The 16,990-nt window shown below is 38.8% G+C and overlaps 1 protein-coding gene across 2 annotated transcripts in view; it reads right to left on the reverse strand.

Annotated features, from left to right (window-relative positions):
- The window catches only part of IBTK (inhibitor of Bruton tyrosine kinase), a 53,240-nt gene that overhangs the window by 32,959 nt on the left and 3,291 nt on the right, over window positions 1-16,990 (reverse strand). For both annotated transcript variants that reach the window (XM_064707453.1, XM_064707452.1), the window contains exons 2-9: window positions 11,883-12,550; window positions 8,520-8,616; window positions 8,065-8,189; window positions 7,110-7,220; window positions 5,760-5,930; window positions 4,548-4,665; window positions 2,620-2,800; window positions 1,199-1,322 (exon numbers count right to left, since the gene is read on the reverse strand). In XM_064707453.1, the coding sequence (XP_064563523.1) occupies window positions 1,199-1,322; window positions 2,620-2,800; window positions 4,548-4,665; window positions 5,760-5,930; window positions 7,110-7,220; window positions 8,065-8,189; window positions 8,520-8,616; window positions 11,883-12,206 (1,251 nt within the window). In that variant the 5' untranslated portion in view covers window positions 12,207-12,550. The remainder of the gene's footprint in view (window positions 1-1,198; window positions 1,323-2,619; window positions 2,801-4,547; window positions 4,666-5,759; window positions 5,931-7,109; window positions 7,221-8,064; window positions 8,190-8,519; window positions 8,617-11,882; window positions 12,551-16,990) is intronic.

The following is a 16,990-nucleotide window of genomic DNA, read 5'->3' on the forward strand; positions in this document are numbered from 1 at the left end:
ACCACTAGATGGCAGTGAAGGTTGAGATCTCTCAGTGAGCAGAGCGAAAAAAGGGATTTAGTAGGGTCCTGTAAACTAGCACTTAAAAAAGAGTAAGGGAAGAAAAAAATAGTGAACGGGGTGACATCAGACTGGTGACCTGTCATTTACTGGGGTTTCTCCACAGGGCTCCTCAGCCCTGTTCTCTTCAACACCTTCATAAATGACTTGGAGGCAGGACTGAGAGAGATAATGAGCAAGTTCACAGGTGATACAGAACTGGGAGGAGCTGCTGACTGCCTCCAGGGCAGGGAGGGCCTGCAGAGACCTTGACAAATTAAAGGCTGGGCAACCACCAACCACATGAAGCTCAACAAGAGAACGCGCTGGATTCTGGACCTGGGATGGGCCAACCCTGGATGTATGGACAGACTGGGGAATGGGATACTGGAAAGCAGTGCCAAGGAAAGGGATTTGGTCCATGGCGAGTTGAACATGAGCCAGCAGTGCCCTGGAGCCAGGAGGACCAACCCTGTCCTGGGGGCATCAGGCACAGCATCACCAGCTGGGCAAGGGAGGGGATTGTCCTGCTCTGCTCTGCACTGGGGCAGCCTCACCTCCAGTGCTGGGGGCAGTTCTGGGCACCACAAGGTAAGAAAGACATTAAACTATTAGAGAGTGTCCAAGGAGGGCAACAAAGATGGGGAAGGCCTTGAGGGGAAGCTGTGTGAGGAGCGGCTGAGGGCACTGGGCCTGTTCAGCCTGGAGGAGGCTGAGGGGAGACCTCACTGCAGTTACAGCTTCCTTGTGAGGGGACAAGAAAGGGCAGGCCCTGATCTCTGCTCTGTGGTGACAGTGACAGGAGCCAAGGGAATGGCCTGAAGCTGTGTCAGGGGAGGTTTACAGCAAAAAGATCCTTCACCCAGAGGGTGGCTGGGGACTGAACAGGTTCCCCAGGGAGAGGGTCACAGCACCAACCATGACAGAGTCCAAGAAGCTCTTGGACAATGCTCTCAGGCACCTGGTGTGACTCTTGGGGATGGTGCTGTTTAGGGCCAGGAGCTGGACCTGGCAATCCTTGTGGGTCCCTTTCAACTCAGCATATTCTATGATTCTGTGAAATTCGTTACTTTCTATGCATGACTTTGTCCTGTCTAACCTTTAAAGTTTAATTAATCACTATCCAGCCTGCTATATAATTATAATTATAACAACTTACCCTTCCAGCTTCATCCAGTGCCAGAATGCAAGTCTTTTGACCCCCATTTTCTTTAAGATGCTGGGTATCTACTTTATATTCCAAATATCCTCCACTGACAAGAACTTTTTTAAGGTTCAGCTGTCTGAAAGAACACAAAAAGTTAAATTAGTACCTCCCTATTGGGTACTTCATGTTGGTTCTATGACAGTTACCTTTTTATTTTACACAAGCAGTAAAAAAGTAAAGTTGAGGCAGTGACACTGAAAAATTACTTATGTTTAGTTTCATTCTACTGGTTCTATTAACATAGTTGCTAATATTACAGCAGACTATAACTTTTGTTTTGTTTTTAAGTATATCAGATTGTATATCTGTAAGTTCTTCACAAAATAACAGATTTTGTGAAGAATCTGTAATTCTTCACAAATGAAAAATTATATTTGTGAAGAATTGTAAAGAGTGAAATTCATTACATGAATTATATTTCATGAATGTGACTCATTCCATGAGTGAAAATTAGTAGATTATGTAGCTTTGATTTCATCATTACAAAAATTTATTCAGCTGTGTATATTAAAACATCTATCCTGTCCCAGCAGGTCACTTCTCAAGGGTTTGCTAGGTCTTGGTTTTTAGCTGATCAAAACCATACTCATTATCTTTCTTCAGTTGCTTAGCATAAGAACACAGGACACAGCATTAAGGTTCTTCAAGTGTCAACACCTTCACTTACAGCCATGTAGAAATTAAGTATGAAGCAATCATTAAGCTGTAATATGTCAATAAATACTGTTAGAATTTGAAGCGAAGCTGAAAAACTAGGGGGGGAGTTATGTTTTAAGTAAAAGAGAACAGGATTATATATTTTCCTAAATTGATGAGTTAAGAATCCAGCTTCTTCAACAGATTTTACATCCTGGTTTTAGCTACGTACCAGAGGATTTCACAACGTCCTCCTTGCAACCTAAATTACTCTTTATAATGTACTATATCTACACATTAATTAGGAAATTCAGACCCCAAATCACTGATTCAAAATCATAACAACATAAATAAACAGAACAGCAGATCTTCAACATCTCTACCAAGATGCACTTAGACTAATTCAGGGTAACAGAGGAAGAAAAATATCAGTTTTAATGTCTTTAAATTTATGGCACATAATATTTCCGCCTAATGTGTTTTTTTAAATATCTTTAGTAAACAGTAAGTGGCACCTTAGCCTCTTGTAAAAAAAAAAAACCAAAAAACAAATGAAGAAACAAACAAAAATTATAGCCCCAGCTCATATGAAAGAACCATAAATGAAGAAAATACAGGGCACCACTGTATTTTCTGTACTTTATGCACAAAAATCTTTAAAATAGCTTGCAAGTATACAACTACAGTGAAATCTTCCCCTATTATTCTTCATGACAAATTAGAAAAGTAACACATACTTGGAAGCTATCTTTTTGCACTGATAGTCTGCAAGTAAATAAATATCTCCTCTTTCAGAAACACATACTGTAGCGCCATCACTTGCAGAGACCAGGGACACAGAGATGTCTTTATGGTGTAGAGCAGAGACTTGGCGAGGTGCAGTTACACATTTTTCTCCATTAGGATCCAGCAGATAACCTAGAAAATACAACACACTCAAAAAATTATTTGTCATTCCACACATTGTGCACTTAAAGGATACTTTATGACACTACTTTGAAGAACCTTTAAATTCTAGAAGATTTTTTAGGTAGTTGGATAACTTGTCTCCAAAATATTTAGACAGATGAGACCCACCACACCTACTTGTTACTTCACTACAAACACCTGAAAACCAAGACCTGATACATAAAAATGAAGTAAGGCATATTCAACAGGGAAGCTATTTAATGTGGTGGTACTGCTTTGATTCCAAAAAAAAGAGTATTTATTTGATCATACAAAAATTCAAGACAGTAGAACTACCATAACACTGGCATAAACTACCGATTATTTTGGACACTGGAATACAAAAAAAAAAAAACATTGCCCAAAAAATTACTGTTAACTGCAGGTAAGCAAGAAGGCAGCAGTTACATGAAACAGAAAAGGTTGGAGCTGTAATGCAAGATCTCTGAAAACATTAAAAGAAATAAACAAAATGAGTCATTGCTGCTCTGTTGCAACAAGAAACCTAACATCAGGAATCTCATATATGGCATAATCCTGATTTTTGATTCTTGCCATCACAGAGCAGAGCACAGATACCAAGAAACAAGCAGCAGAGCTGCCTCTACAGCTGGCAGCAACCCTGCCACAGGACAATGCAGGGCAATGCTCAAACATCTGATGGGGGCAAGGTTTACCACTGCAGGTCTACCATGGTGCCCAGCTGACACAGATAATATCACTTAAGATTCAATTACTGTCTCTCTATGGTACTGCACTGGGCCACATGCTAGCCAGAACAATTCCAACAACATAAGCAACCATAAAAAAGCTTATATGATGGGTGCTTATAAAAAAAGGCCAAAAAACCCAAGAAGACAGTCATTACTAAGGTATTTCTCTGACAAAGACAAGTTTTTTCACATACCTTTGACACCTTAACATAGAAATACAAAACTACCTGGAACCTGAGGCCAGAACTGATTAAGTACCAGAGATAGCTAATAGTTTTGTTTGCCCATAGACCCAAAACTGCAAAAATGCAAATCCAAATCAATATAGCAATACCTGTTTATTAAAAAAGATAAAAGCAATTAAAATGCCCCATTCATACAAAAAATCAAGTTCATTAGTTGGTAATATATTTTTAAAAGGTTCTTTCTTGATTTCAGAGTAAGAAAAAGTTAACTGAAGATTCTGGCAATGGTATTGCTGAAAAAATTCTAGATATAGGCAAGTATTTAACTTTAAAAAGTTAGTATGGAAAAAGTTATCAGAAGCATGTTTACAGTGCTTGATGAAAGAAGGACATAGGCAGGAGAGCTGAAGGCTAATTTATAATTTATTAAAGGCAGTGCCAGCCAGATTGCTGGAAGGAGACAAGCTTGCCTTGGAGTAATTTCCAACACAGCAACATTCCATTTCCTCAAAGTCTCCAGTAGCAGGACCACACAAGATACATGGAAGGTGAAAGTTAAAAAGAGTTCAAATGAGAGCTAAATCTGACAAGCTCCTGTCATCTCTGAATTTGAAAGTAATTGGTAGGAATGAAAAATATTCTTTGAAAGAAGTGTGAAAGGATGATGTCATCAGATTGGTTAAAAAAAAAAAAAAAAAACAACAAGAGAGAGAGAAAAAAGCTTCATCCAGGCTTCTGTTCTCAGAAGCAGATGATAGGTTAAGCATGAACAACATCTTTCAATGGCTGGGTTTTACTGTCAGAATGCTTCTACCTTACCTAGTTGGCCGCCATTCAGCCCCATGGTATACACTGCTTCCTTAGTCCATAGCACAGTATGGAATCTGCCTGCAGCCACTCCAATCACCATTCTACCTTTCAGGTTTTTTGCCTGAACCTAAGCACAAATCCAAAGTACATCTTAATATTAAGTAGCAACAGGTGAATTTCACACGTACAAACTTCTGACAACATTTAACTCCTAAAGTCATTAAGAATGAAGCACTAATATCAATCCACATACAGTCTAATAAATCAGATTATTTCAGAAGTTTGTCAAGTGGGGTACTATTGCACTAATGAAAAAAAGAACAAAACTTTTTGTAATAGCTAATTAGAACTAGAATCAAGTCTCCTTAGGCTGTCTTCATATGTAAGATGTTGAACAAGACTGAACTGGACATGAATAGCACAGCCACAAAAGACTCAGGTGCTGCAAAATGTCAACTAGAAGTTTAAACTTGCAAGTCCTAATGGCCTAAACACACTGCAGAACACTACACTACTAATTCCACACTTCACATTTAACTTAAATTTTCCATATTAAGATGATAAAATCATGGCAAATACTGTGGATATAGAGCTGTCATTACACTACTGAAGAATACACAGTACCCCAAAACAATATCCTGCTGCATTTTGGCCAATCATTCTGTTTGACACTAATAGTGCCATGTTGCTCTACTTCAGATGAAGTTAAAGCTTCTTTACTTAAAAAAAAAAAAATAGACATTAGGCATAGAAATATAGTTAAGCTGCTGATGCCCATACCCCCTCTTCCCTGTCACTACTCTTCCCAAAGCACCGACTCCAGTGCTTCCAGCAAAGGATGTAATGCTCCAACCCTGAGAGCCATCATCCAGTGATCCAGAAGGAGTTCAGACCATGATTCTCAAGTGATACATATCTATTCATACTTCAGCTACACAACAATTTGGGGAGGAGGGAAGAAAAGGGTTTTGGCAGTTGTACCTTGTATCACACTACAAATTTTGGTCTTGTTCAGGTTACAAACTCAGACATTTATCAGAACACAGTAAAGATCTGAGATGTCTGATAACACAGAATCAAGATTTACCTGAATTCACATTAAACTTTGCTGTTCTGAAAAAGCTTAGGGGTTATTTTTATAATCTTCACATTTTACTTTCTGTTAAGAGAAACCAAAATAGCAACACCAAACAATTAAGCTTTGACTGATGTTATTTTTACCTGTCTTGGAACACTGCAATTAGAAGGAGGAGGAAGAATACCCAATTGATGGAAAGTATTCAAACCAAATGTGTAAACATATCCATCTTCTGTTAGAACAACAGTATGATCCTTAGCTGCAGCTATCTGGGAGCACTGATGACCAGTTAAGCCTTCGACGAGTCTTGGAACCTGAATCAGGAAAAAAGAGTTGATATAAAAGCATATTGTCTTGTTATTAACCAGTGGCCATCTATGAAACTAAAGTTACACCAACAGAAAGTCATGACCAAATATTGAAATAAAGATAAAATGCATTTTAGCACACAACACACTCATTAACATAACCACATCCAGTGCAGTACGATTAACTACTTTCATTTGAAATGCTATCATGGAAATGTCCTTTTCTGTCATGAGAGATGAATTTTAAACCACCTGCTCTGAAATTAGATTGGAAACTACATCTTCAGGACAGCTGAACAAATATTAACTATCACGTGGTATTTTAAGTACCACAAACACTAAAGCTATCTCCCTCCAACACAGGATAATCCTGATGAAATTTCACAGAATAAGGAAGCAGTTCTGTATCTTTGAGTCTTGATGCACTCTAACATGACTTCTCCTTTATTCAACCACGTAACATCACAATTTTGAAAAGCAATTTGAAAAAAAATCCTAATTTAACAGAATTACTTTCTTTTCAAAACAGTAAGGAAATGTGAGCTCTAGTCTCCACTATAGCATTCAGCAACAGAATATCAAGTTCTACCAGATACTCAAAATTAGAAATTTTTAAAATTTACTATGCTGCAAGATAAATGCATGCTACAAGGTAGGATAAGATGCTTAAGTCTAAGAATTGCACTGTCATCATATTTAGTCTTCTCAAATTTTAGTTTTGTGCATTGCAACAATGTACTATTCAAATGAAAATGACTTTTCAATTAAGTTGCATAAGTCTAGTAAAAACCAACCCTACCAGCCCTCTTCCTGCCACTACAGCTTCCCAGCACTGTACTGCTGTTCCTCTGCCAAAAAGCCCAGACAAAAAACATTTGCTTCCACTTATCTAGCATCAGCTGGCCTTTAAATCAAGTCAGCCATAACACAAGTTTGACCACAGCATCTAGCTATCTGAAGTTAAACTATAATTAAATGCACACTCCTCTACTCTCTGCCACCTCACTATTAGCACTGGAAAAGCTTTTCTGTTACTTAGTGGGAAGCAAGGAGATTGGTTTGAAATGAATAGCAAACTCATTTTGAAAGTACACTGACAGAAACTCTAATTCCCTTTTTAGCCTTGCTGCTAGAAATAAAGGAAACATCATAGTAGACTACAAGGAGTAGTACAAGACAGCATACCAAGCACGTTTGCTCATCACCATGACCCAAGCGCCCTCCTTGTCCATGTCCACATGTATACACTTGGCCTTTGTGGGAAAGGAACACAGAGTGGAATTTGCAGAGTACCACCTGAAAAAATAGCAAAAAATGGATGGGAAGAGGCAACATAGAACAGATTAATTTTTCTGGATAATCTGAAAACACTTGCCATAAGCACTTTGTGAAGAAGTTCTGCTTTAAAGCTATATTCATGAAAATACAAGTAAGATGGTAGTATTAAATCATAGGACACATAAAATACTTGCTTTAAACATATTATGTACTGCCTTAACCTACTTGAAGAGATCAACAGTTTCAGTTTATTAAAATAAGATCAAGCATGACCCCATAGGCTAACAGAAACTCGAAAGACTGAACTTTAAGGTCCACAGTGCTGCCTCAGAAATGCCAAAGAAAACATGTTAAGACTGCAGCACAGATTGTCTGCCCTGAATGTTTGCTCAAGTTGTACTTTAAACTTTCAAATATTCTCAAATTGAAGTCACAAGAAGTTATTAGAGACATGTGCTTAACAGCATATGCTGCTTTGAACACAAGATCAATTTTAATTCAACAAGTACCAAGCACATTTATTATTCCACTTCAGTTCAAAGTGTGACTGGAGTCACACAGGAAGTCAGCAGCTCAAAACAGTTACAGAAGTGTCAAGTTTCTGAATGTATTTAATGACACACAAGCCATATATCCAAAGTAAATAATACAGAAACCCCTGTTCTCCCCAGAAAACAGAGAACCACAATTTCAGTGATGGTGAATGGGGGTGCAGGGAGGTAAGGAGGTGGGCAGAGAGGGGAAGGCACCAAGAACTGTTTTTCCATGGAAATCTTCAATGTTTGATAACTCCCCTTGGTTACTTTTTCCCCCTTACACACCCCTCACCAGGAAAAGTGCCTATGTAATACATGAGGAATACCTGTTTGATATACACGCCATTCCGAGGAAAAAGGTCCACCAATTCAGGATGATGTCTACCCTGCTGACCACCGTGGCCCAAAGTAAAATTTATATTGTTTCCCCAGGTGTAGACTTCTGTGGGATCTGTAGTGAAAAAATCCTCTCTGGTAAATGTAACAGTATTGTGCACACTGACTTCAAAAAACAGCAATTGCTATTTCTATCTAAAAATTGAAGAGGAATTTTTTTTTTTACCTAAAACTGAACTTTAAAAACATTTAGTATTATAAGAAGTAAGGTACCACGACAAAATATTCCAATAATATTGTACAGATGATCAACACTAGCATCAGGCATCTCACAATTTATGAAGTCACAATTAAAAACAGAAAACATTGTATACACTGGTGCATTCATTAACACGTTGAAACAGATCTCATTGCAAAATACAAATTAGACTATTTTATTTCTTACCAGTTTTCTTGAACACCACATGGATAGGCCTATCTTTCATCACAAGATCCAGGGCTGATAAGCCTTCTTTATCCTGAACATACAGACTAACACCATGCTGAAAGAGGAGAGAAGAACTGAAGTTAATTTTAACTTCATAGCTTGATGTAAACCAGGTAAACCTTTTAAGGAGCAAATCATATCTTTAATTGAAGTTTAATACTGATAAAAGAAAATTTTCAGATTCAAGTAAACTGTATGCAAATCTAAAATAAACCAAAAACATAGCAAATCTGTTCTGCTATGTATACATCTTGTTGACATATTAACATGGATTTTATTGTTTCAACACTGACTGTGTAATAAACTGTAACCAGCAAAACACAAAGGAAACAGATGTGAAGATAAAGCACTGACATCTAGGAATGGCAAGTATTCACCAAAAATTAATTTACCAGCTTCAAAGGACGCATTTTCTTAAACTGGCATTCTACAGAATCAGTCTTGACAAGCCAGACAAGTGACAAAATAAAAAATAAAATACTATTACTTTGAAAACAAGCAAGGAACAGAGTTTCACGGTTGCTGAGAAAAGGCAAGAGGACACAAACAGCCAGGAAAGAGAGCATTAGGGAAGGTTCAGAGCCACAAAGCATGCACAGGTCATTCTTTCAGAACCTAGACAGACACAGACAATCTCTGTAAATACCATTTTCTCAATAAAAAAGAGTGCTGCTACAGTAGCACTGATTTCAGGAAGGAAGTCAAGTTCCATCAATCACCTCCCAAAAGGGGACTCCAGACGTCCTCAAATGGAATCTAATAGCCAACTCAGCTGTACCTGCGTCCCTTGTACCTGAGGTCATGGCTAATACAAAGGATACCTTGGAAAACCTCACACTTAAGAGGTAAACACATGAAATACAACTTTTTCTGAAAAAAACATTCCCCAGAAGAACAGCAGCACACATTCTCCAAATTATAAAGACAACCCTAGTGCAACAGGGCTGGGATTAATTCACCATATAATAGAAAAGACTGACCTATTTTTATGACCTAACAGATAGCTGGATATTCTTCATTTCTGGAAGTTGTTTAAAACATTCACAAGCAGACAGAGGCTGTAGGGATATTCACATGGTTGGAATTTGTGAAAACAAACCCCAATTGCTGCATGGCAAATCTTGTAGTTAGATACAGCCTCAGAATAAGCCAAGAACACCTCCAGCCCACAGCAGAAGTCTGTCATCCACACTAGTTTAGGAATCCAGGGGCTCATTCTGGAGCTAGTACTGTTTAACATCTTGACTAACAACCTGGATGATAGGCTAGAGTGCTGCTCCCTCAGCAAAGGCGATGACAGGAGAGCAGGAGGAGTGGCTGATAAGTCAGAGGGTTATGCTGACATTCAAAGGGACTTTGACAAGCCAGAGCAACAGGAAGAGAAACCACATAAAGTTCAACACAGGGAAATGCAAATCCTGGCCCTGGGGAAGAACAACCCGGTGAACTGGTACAGCTGGAGGCTGAATGACTAGAAAGCACCTTAGTAGAAAAGGACTTAGGGACTCTTGCAGACCACCAGATGACCACAAGCCAGCAGGCTCAGAGTTAAGAATGCTGAAAGCATCCAGGGCTGCAGGTGGGAGTGTTGCCAGCAAGCATTACTCAGCACTGGAGTGCTGGGTTCAGGTCTGGACTCCCAGACAGATAAGGACACACAGCAGCAAGCTCAGCAAAAGACCATGAAGATAATGACTGGGGCATCTGACACTGAAAGAGAAGCTGAGAGAGCTGGGATGCTTAGCCTAGAGAAGGTTTGGGATGGGGGAGGGGGACAGCACGCCTTATTGAACATAATAAATACCTAATTGGAGGTTAGAGGTAGGGATGACAGTGACATCCAGTGACAGAAAAAGTGGCAATGGGCACAAACTAACATGGAAGAAATCCTGTTTAAATGTAAAACACATTTTTACTGCACTGATAGTAAAACATTGGAACAGAGATGTCTGATGCTCTGCTCAAAATCCAACCAGACCTAGCCCTGGCCTGCTCCAGCTGACCTTGCCTGAGCACGGGGGCTAGATTAGGCAATCTTTAGAGATCTCCTTCTATCTCACCTATTTCATAATTCCATTCTATAATCAGTTTCTGTTGTTGCTATAATACCTTAAGAACACATCCTTTTTATAACACAGTACAGCAGACAGACTTCAGTTAAGGAACTAGAGGAGAGAGCACCCTCCATGAACTGTTTTGTGCTGCTTCTTAGAAGAATATCAGCAGAGCTAGCTAACAAAAAAATCTCATTCACTTATGTAACTGACAGAAAAGTAAAGACATTGGGGAAAAGCTGTACAGGCCTCCTGTAAGCAAATATCAAAGATACAGACATACACACATGCACTAGAGGACTGAAAACTTTTTCATATGTCACATGCACAGTTTCCAGTTTTCTAGAGAAAAGAATCATACGTACAATGCTTATAAAAACACCTACGTTTTTCAAGTTTAATGAAAACTTCCCCACTCTGTAAGGGGACAGCACATGAAATAAATACTTAACAGTTATCAGACCCTAACAGATCCACCATCTTTCTATTTAAAGTCTTGTAGGAAGCAGAGAGTTACATCTGCAAATGGCTAGTCACTGTAATTTTAAAAGACTGCATTCAAATGAAATGGAACATTCTCTGCTTTAAAAGGTTTCTTTTTAAAAAACCCTGAACCACAAATATTTCATTTTCTCACATGATTAAAGAGACTCTGAACATCTCAAACAAACATCTCTTCCCTTTGCTGCACTCGCAAAAGGAGGAACAGAAGGAAGATTAATTAAAAATATATACAACTTGCTAATTGGATGGGAAGAAACAACAGTTGTTAGAAAGGAATAAGGGGGACTGAGCAAAAGCCCTGGTTTAAAATACTAATGAAATGGAGAGTCACTTAATAAAATACTTCAAATCTTTAATTGTTTATCTCTTAAATATAAGATTAATTTCTAATTATAACTCCATTTAATTTTCCCTTATTTTTTATGTTCTCTAACATCAATTGATACAATTACTGCAGGTCTATTTTCAGAGTATCTTTCGTCTGACCACTCTCTATTTGTAAGATCCTGAGCATAAACAAGTCTTCAAGGAAGTCCACAATTAATCAGGGATCCTTTCTCAGTGCTGATTTCTGCGTGGGCAAAGGCAGACATCTGTATTAACAGAGACAACCTTCAAGTAAATCAATGCACTGCAATCTGAGCACAGTATTAAGACAAGCCTCAGGAGGCTTCCAGTCAAGTTTAAAAACACACTTTTACAAAAGCAATAAAACTCTAAAAATTGTAGGTGCCAAGGAAAATTACAGTTGCAAATCACTCACCTTCAGTAATGACAAAACACAATCAATGTATCCATAAAATATGCTTCTGTGCAAAGCTGTCCATCCAGACTCTTTGTCTTTTGCCAAGAGATCCACTCCTTTGGTCTCAGCCAACCAGTCCAGCACACCTTTTTTGCCACAGGACGAAGCAAGATGTATAACATTTCTACCAAAGGCATCTTTGATAGTTGCAGCATTGTAGCAGTAAGAAGAGAGGAAGGCCTTGATCTGGCCTTCACTTCCTCTGGTAACTACAGAAATAACATCCAGAGCATGCTGTAGAGATCGACACTTTGAAGTGCACTCTGGCATGTAAGAATTCATCTTCAGTGCTAAAGCTGCTCTTCTCCTTAAGGGGAACAACCCTTAAGTGTATCAAGGCACTCCAATTCAGTACACAACACAGTGCCTCAGAAAAATTGTAATTCCAAGGATGTAAATCCAAGTTTATTGAGCTGCCATTAGAAATCTTTGTACTGTTATGTTTGGCACTTGATCCAAATAAATATTTATAAATATATATTTTTAGAAGTCTTATTTCACCATCTTATATAACAAATAATCTTGTCCATAGAAAATTCCAAAAGTGAACTACCTCTAGCGTGCAGAGGGGGATTCCCCCTCCACACTACCTTATTCTTCTAAAACTCCATAATTGCAAGGGAGACCTGAAAGAGAGCAAATCAGAACAGATTAGTAAACAAAACCCCTTTACCCCTGCAACTGTACTGATTTAACTGCATATCAAACTAGCAAGTACAGGGCAAGACAATGTGACAAGGGCCGACTGACCTGCCCCATGCCATCTGAGCTTATACTCAGGCATTCAATCAGATTAAAAAAGCATTACTCCCTTCCCCACCCCAGCCTCCAAAGGCACCTCCTACCTTTCTCTGACATAAGTTGTTTAGGCCACCAAGTAAACTAGATCCAAAAAGGCTTGCTTTCCCACCCTGAGGATCCTCAGGATCCTGACTGTTTAGTGTCTAATTGCATCATTACTTTGTCATCAGAAATTAAGAACTGAACTAAAAGACTGGGTGGGGTGGAAGCCATCCACCAGAAAATCCCCTCAGCTGTTGAGTACACCACAGCTAACAGAGGCATTGTTAGTAACATGGTAGAAGGAGCAATCTTCACAACCACTGCAATAAAAGGCTTGTGTCCCACTTTCTCTTCCCTGGCCCCAACACCTTTCCATGTCCCTGGTAATTCTAATCTGCAGAATCAATAGGAAGGCTCCTCTCCATCACTCCCAGAGCTGCTCACAAAGCTGGGATGGAGGATGGCATCAAAGCAAGTAAAAGCAGCTTGTACAAGAGACATGAACGCAGGCTGTTAGCACTCATGCAGGGCTAAGGTCTAAAGCTCCTGAAACAGGCAAGAAGAAAAGAGGTCTAACTTGGAAGGGGTAAGGGACAAAGAAGAAGAAAAAGGAAGCAAAAATAAGAATAATTCTTCATGAAAATATACATTCACAGTCTGGGGCATACAGCTCTTCTGCTTAGCTGTGCATACTTTTCTTTAGCATATATATCTTTCTCTGGCATCCCTTTTCTCAAAAGTAAAGGAGGCCTGACAGAAACACTCACCTGGCCTATGAAATGTCTGCAGTTATAGTCAGAAGTGTCACAAGATGTGCAGACTTCAGTACAAAAATCACACACAAACCCAGAAAGCAGAAAAGTGAACTACATACATCACTATGCACAACACCCCCAAAAAATCACTCTTCAGCCTTCCAGATATAAGTTTCAAACTGAGTGAAACAGTATTCAGTTCATGTTTTTGTTTGTTATGCAAAATGTAATTTAAAGTTGTTCTACCCACAATTAAAATATTCCAAGAGAAGCTGAGCAATGTCATCCTGAAAGCTAAAAGAGAACAAACTAAAAATGTTAACAAGCCCTCAGAGTGGGGAATGGGGGGGATAAGACAGGGATAAGAAACACCAAAAAGAAAACCAACAAAACACAAAACTCTCCCATCCTACTCAACTTAGCAGTCATTATAAACGTTCACATCCTACTCCTTGACTCCAACCTCATCAAAAAGGTTGAGCTTAGCTTCCATTGCTTTTCAGCCACTAAATGTATAACCATATTTTCTTAATATCTTCATTTGCAAAGACATATCAGAAAAATACGGTTTTGTCTGGAAAAGAGAAATCCCAGTCCTCCTCCTGTTTTAAGAATCAAGATTTCCATAAAGCTGCAAGCAATCAGCTTAGAGCAAACATTAGCAATAGAATATAAACTTTCAAGAAAAAAAAATCTAGTCAACAATTACTTTTCAACCTCATTCAGAAGGGTTACAATACTCAGAATGTAAATCTATGGACCAGAAGTTGTTCAGTGTATACCTTCAAAACAAGTTCAAAGAGCAGGCAAATGAAAAAGAAAAGAAAATCATTTTTATTCACTACAATTTAGTCCTTCATCCCTGACCAGGGGTAGCACCAGGAAATCTTTACAAGACTTGAACTCACCCCAACTGTTCAGCTTAGATTTGTCACAGCAAGCTTCAGTTCACTCTACAGGGCATTTTCCAAACAACATACAAACTTCTGCAGTAACACTAGAAATTTATCATATATATGTGTGGACTTTTGTCCTCTGACCTTCTCAAGCCTCAGATTATAAAGAGAAGTAAATCACTGTAACAGGTTTGGAAAAAAGCTCTGATTTCAAGAATACAACCTAACTTGTTGCTCCAATGAACTGAAGTGTGATAGGTAACTATTAGCACACTCAGACTGCCAGCACATCAAACACGCTTCTGAAACTAATAATTAAAAACAAAACACCCTCAAGAAAAAACAGACCAAAACAAAAAATCTAAAAAAAAATCCAATCATTTCAAGATCTACAGGAAAAAATGTATCACATTTCACCGATATGACACTAGGCAATAGAATTATGTCATGGAAGAAGTAAAAATTTTATGCATGCCTTGTGAAGCACATGTCAAATACAGCTCATTGTTTAAGCATTACTATTGTTGCTACACAGGAAAATAAAGGTAATGATAAAAACAACATTAAGAAAAATCACTCGGGGAGACATAAGGTTGACTAATCTGTTAAACTGGTATGAAATGGCACCACCACCCAAGAAAGCAGTCCTGCTGTCCCCTGTGTCATACCTTCCTTTGTGCAGATCCACACCTATCTAAGGCACTGAATTGCATGAGAAAATGATCCGGAAGAAAGCAAATCCTGAGATTTGTGCCATTACAAGAAAAGAACAGAGGCCAGACAAAAACTTATTGAAGGCACCTGAGCTCCAGCCTACCAAACACCAAAATAATGTGAATAACAAATCAAGTATTAAAAGAATAAAAAGCCTGTTAGTAAACAGAAACAGAAGCCTGCCTATCATATACTAACTCCATCACAGTGACATTTACTTCAGCTATGTGAAACCTGACCCTGCTGAATTATTTCTTTATAAGTCATTCCAGCCCAGCCTTTCTTTACTGTAAACATTACAAAACTAAATACTGCATTAGTATATTGATATATATGTACACCTTGAGCTCAAGACAGAAGGGGTAGATCAAGTTTTCACCTAAGGCTGTCACACTGGCAACAAACACTGTCACATTAAAACAAAATCTGGAAAAAGGTGGTCATCAAACCTGACTGTTCCACAAAGGAAGTCCTTAAGAGAAACCTTAATACTTTCAAATTGTGAATTGAAGCTCAGGTCAGTGTGAAAGCATTTCCACTATGAAATGCTTACTTTTAGTATATGGAGTCCCAGCTGAACAGTGAGCACCTAAAACAAGCACAAAACAGGAAGCAACAGCATTTTTTAAATTTTGAATTAAGATGATCTGGAACATGGTGCCATTTTGATTATCTGTCTCCACTTTTATTTACAGATATTTCTGTAGGCTTCTCAGCATGAATCACATCCATGTTATAATACCAGTGTCTTCTTAATGTTGTAATTATTAAAAGACATAAAAAGCTAAATATGGCTATAATATTTTTAACACTTTTATGATACAGTAAGCATTATCTGGAATTCAAATTATTTTTAAAAATTGATTCCTAATTAACATTATAGAAAAAAGTCATAAAAAATGAAGGAATTAGAGCAGCATTCAAAGTATCCCAAAGATATTTTATTTCAGCAGCAAGTGGGTTTCTAGCCCTCAGAGACATGAGCTATTTATTATACATGTTCACAGCCCAGGAAAATGTAAAAGATTGGAACCAATTTGGAAGCAATTCTTTAGTAGCAAGAAAGTGTTTGTGGTATCTCGCCTCCTGCAAGTGGGTAGGGAGGGCTGTCTTACTCAGCTCTCCCCCTCAGGGAAGGCAAAGCACCACTGCACCAGAGCTGTCAGACACCCTCCCAGAAGGAAGGTGTCACATGCATCATCTGACCCTATGGAGGCAGAACTCCTACAGCTGAAACAGCAGCTCTGCACCCACTGTGCTTGTCTCAAAAATCTGTTTCTCTCAGGAAGCCACTACAAAAATCAAAGCTGTCACACCTCTCCTGAGTATGAAGTGAACAAAGATTCTACAAATATCTTAGTGACTAAGGATGATGGTGATAGATTTCATTTCCTGCAAACAGCAGACATGAAATCTCAACATTTGGGAAAAGCAGAGTTGGCAGAAGCCTCCCACTGTGAAGTTCCAGAAACCTCTCTCTGTGTACCATATTCACTATCAATGCATTCCCAATTTTCTCTTTTTCCAGAAAAAACAGAGGTTGTGTGCTCTCAGCTCAGAGGTACAAGGAAACAGCAACCAACCCTCACCTCATGGGTGGCAGTGTCAATGTCTAGTATCCAGTCTGATTTGATACTAGAACTGCCATCTGTGGTCCTTTCAATTCTTCCTGAACGCCTATACCCAGGTGTTAGAGCTACCAAAACCTGGCTGACATGGATGTGGGTACTGGTTAGAGGTAACAAAACCTGGCTGACGTGGATGTGGATCTGGTACCAAGACAGAGGCTGGTAGCTGCTGTTGTGCCTTTTTTCATTTAATGTGGACAATGGTCTTACATGGAAGTGAAAGAGAACACAGAAGAGACTCAGCTACTCAGAATTCAGCACCACTCAAAGACATTGCTGGGTTTGCATCT

This window comes from Zonotrichia leucophrys, chromosome 3 (genome assembly GCF_028769735.1).
Source record: "Zonotrichia leucophrys gambelii isolate GWCS_2022_RI chromosome 3, RI_Zleu_2.0, whole genome shotgun sequence".
In the NCBI taxonomy this organism is placed as follows: Eukaryota; Metazoa; Chordata; class Aves; order Passeriformes; family Passerellidae; genus Zonotrichia; species Zonotrichia leucophrys.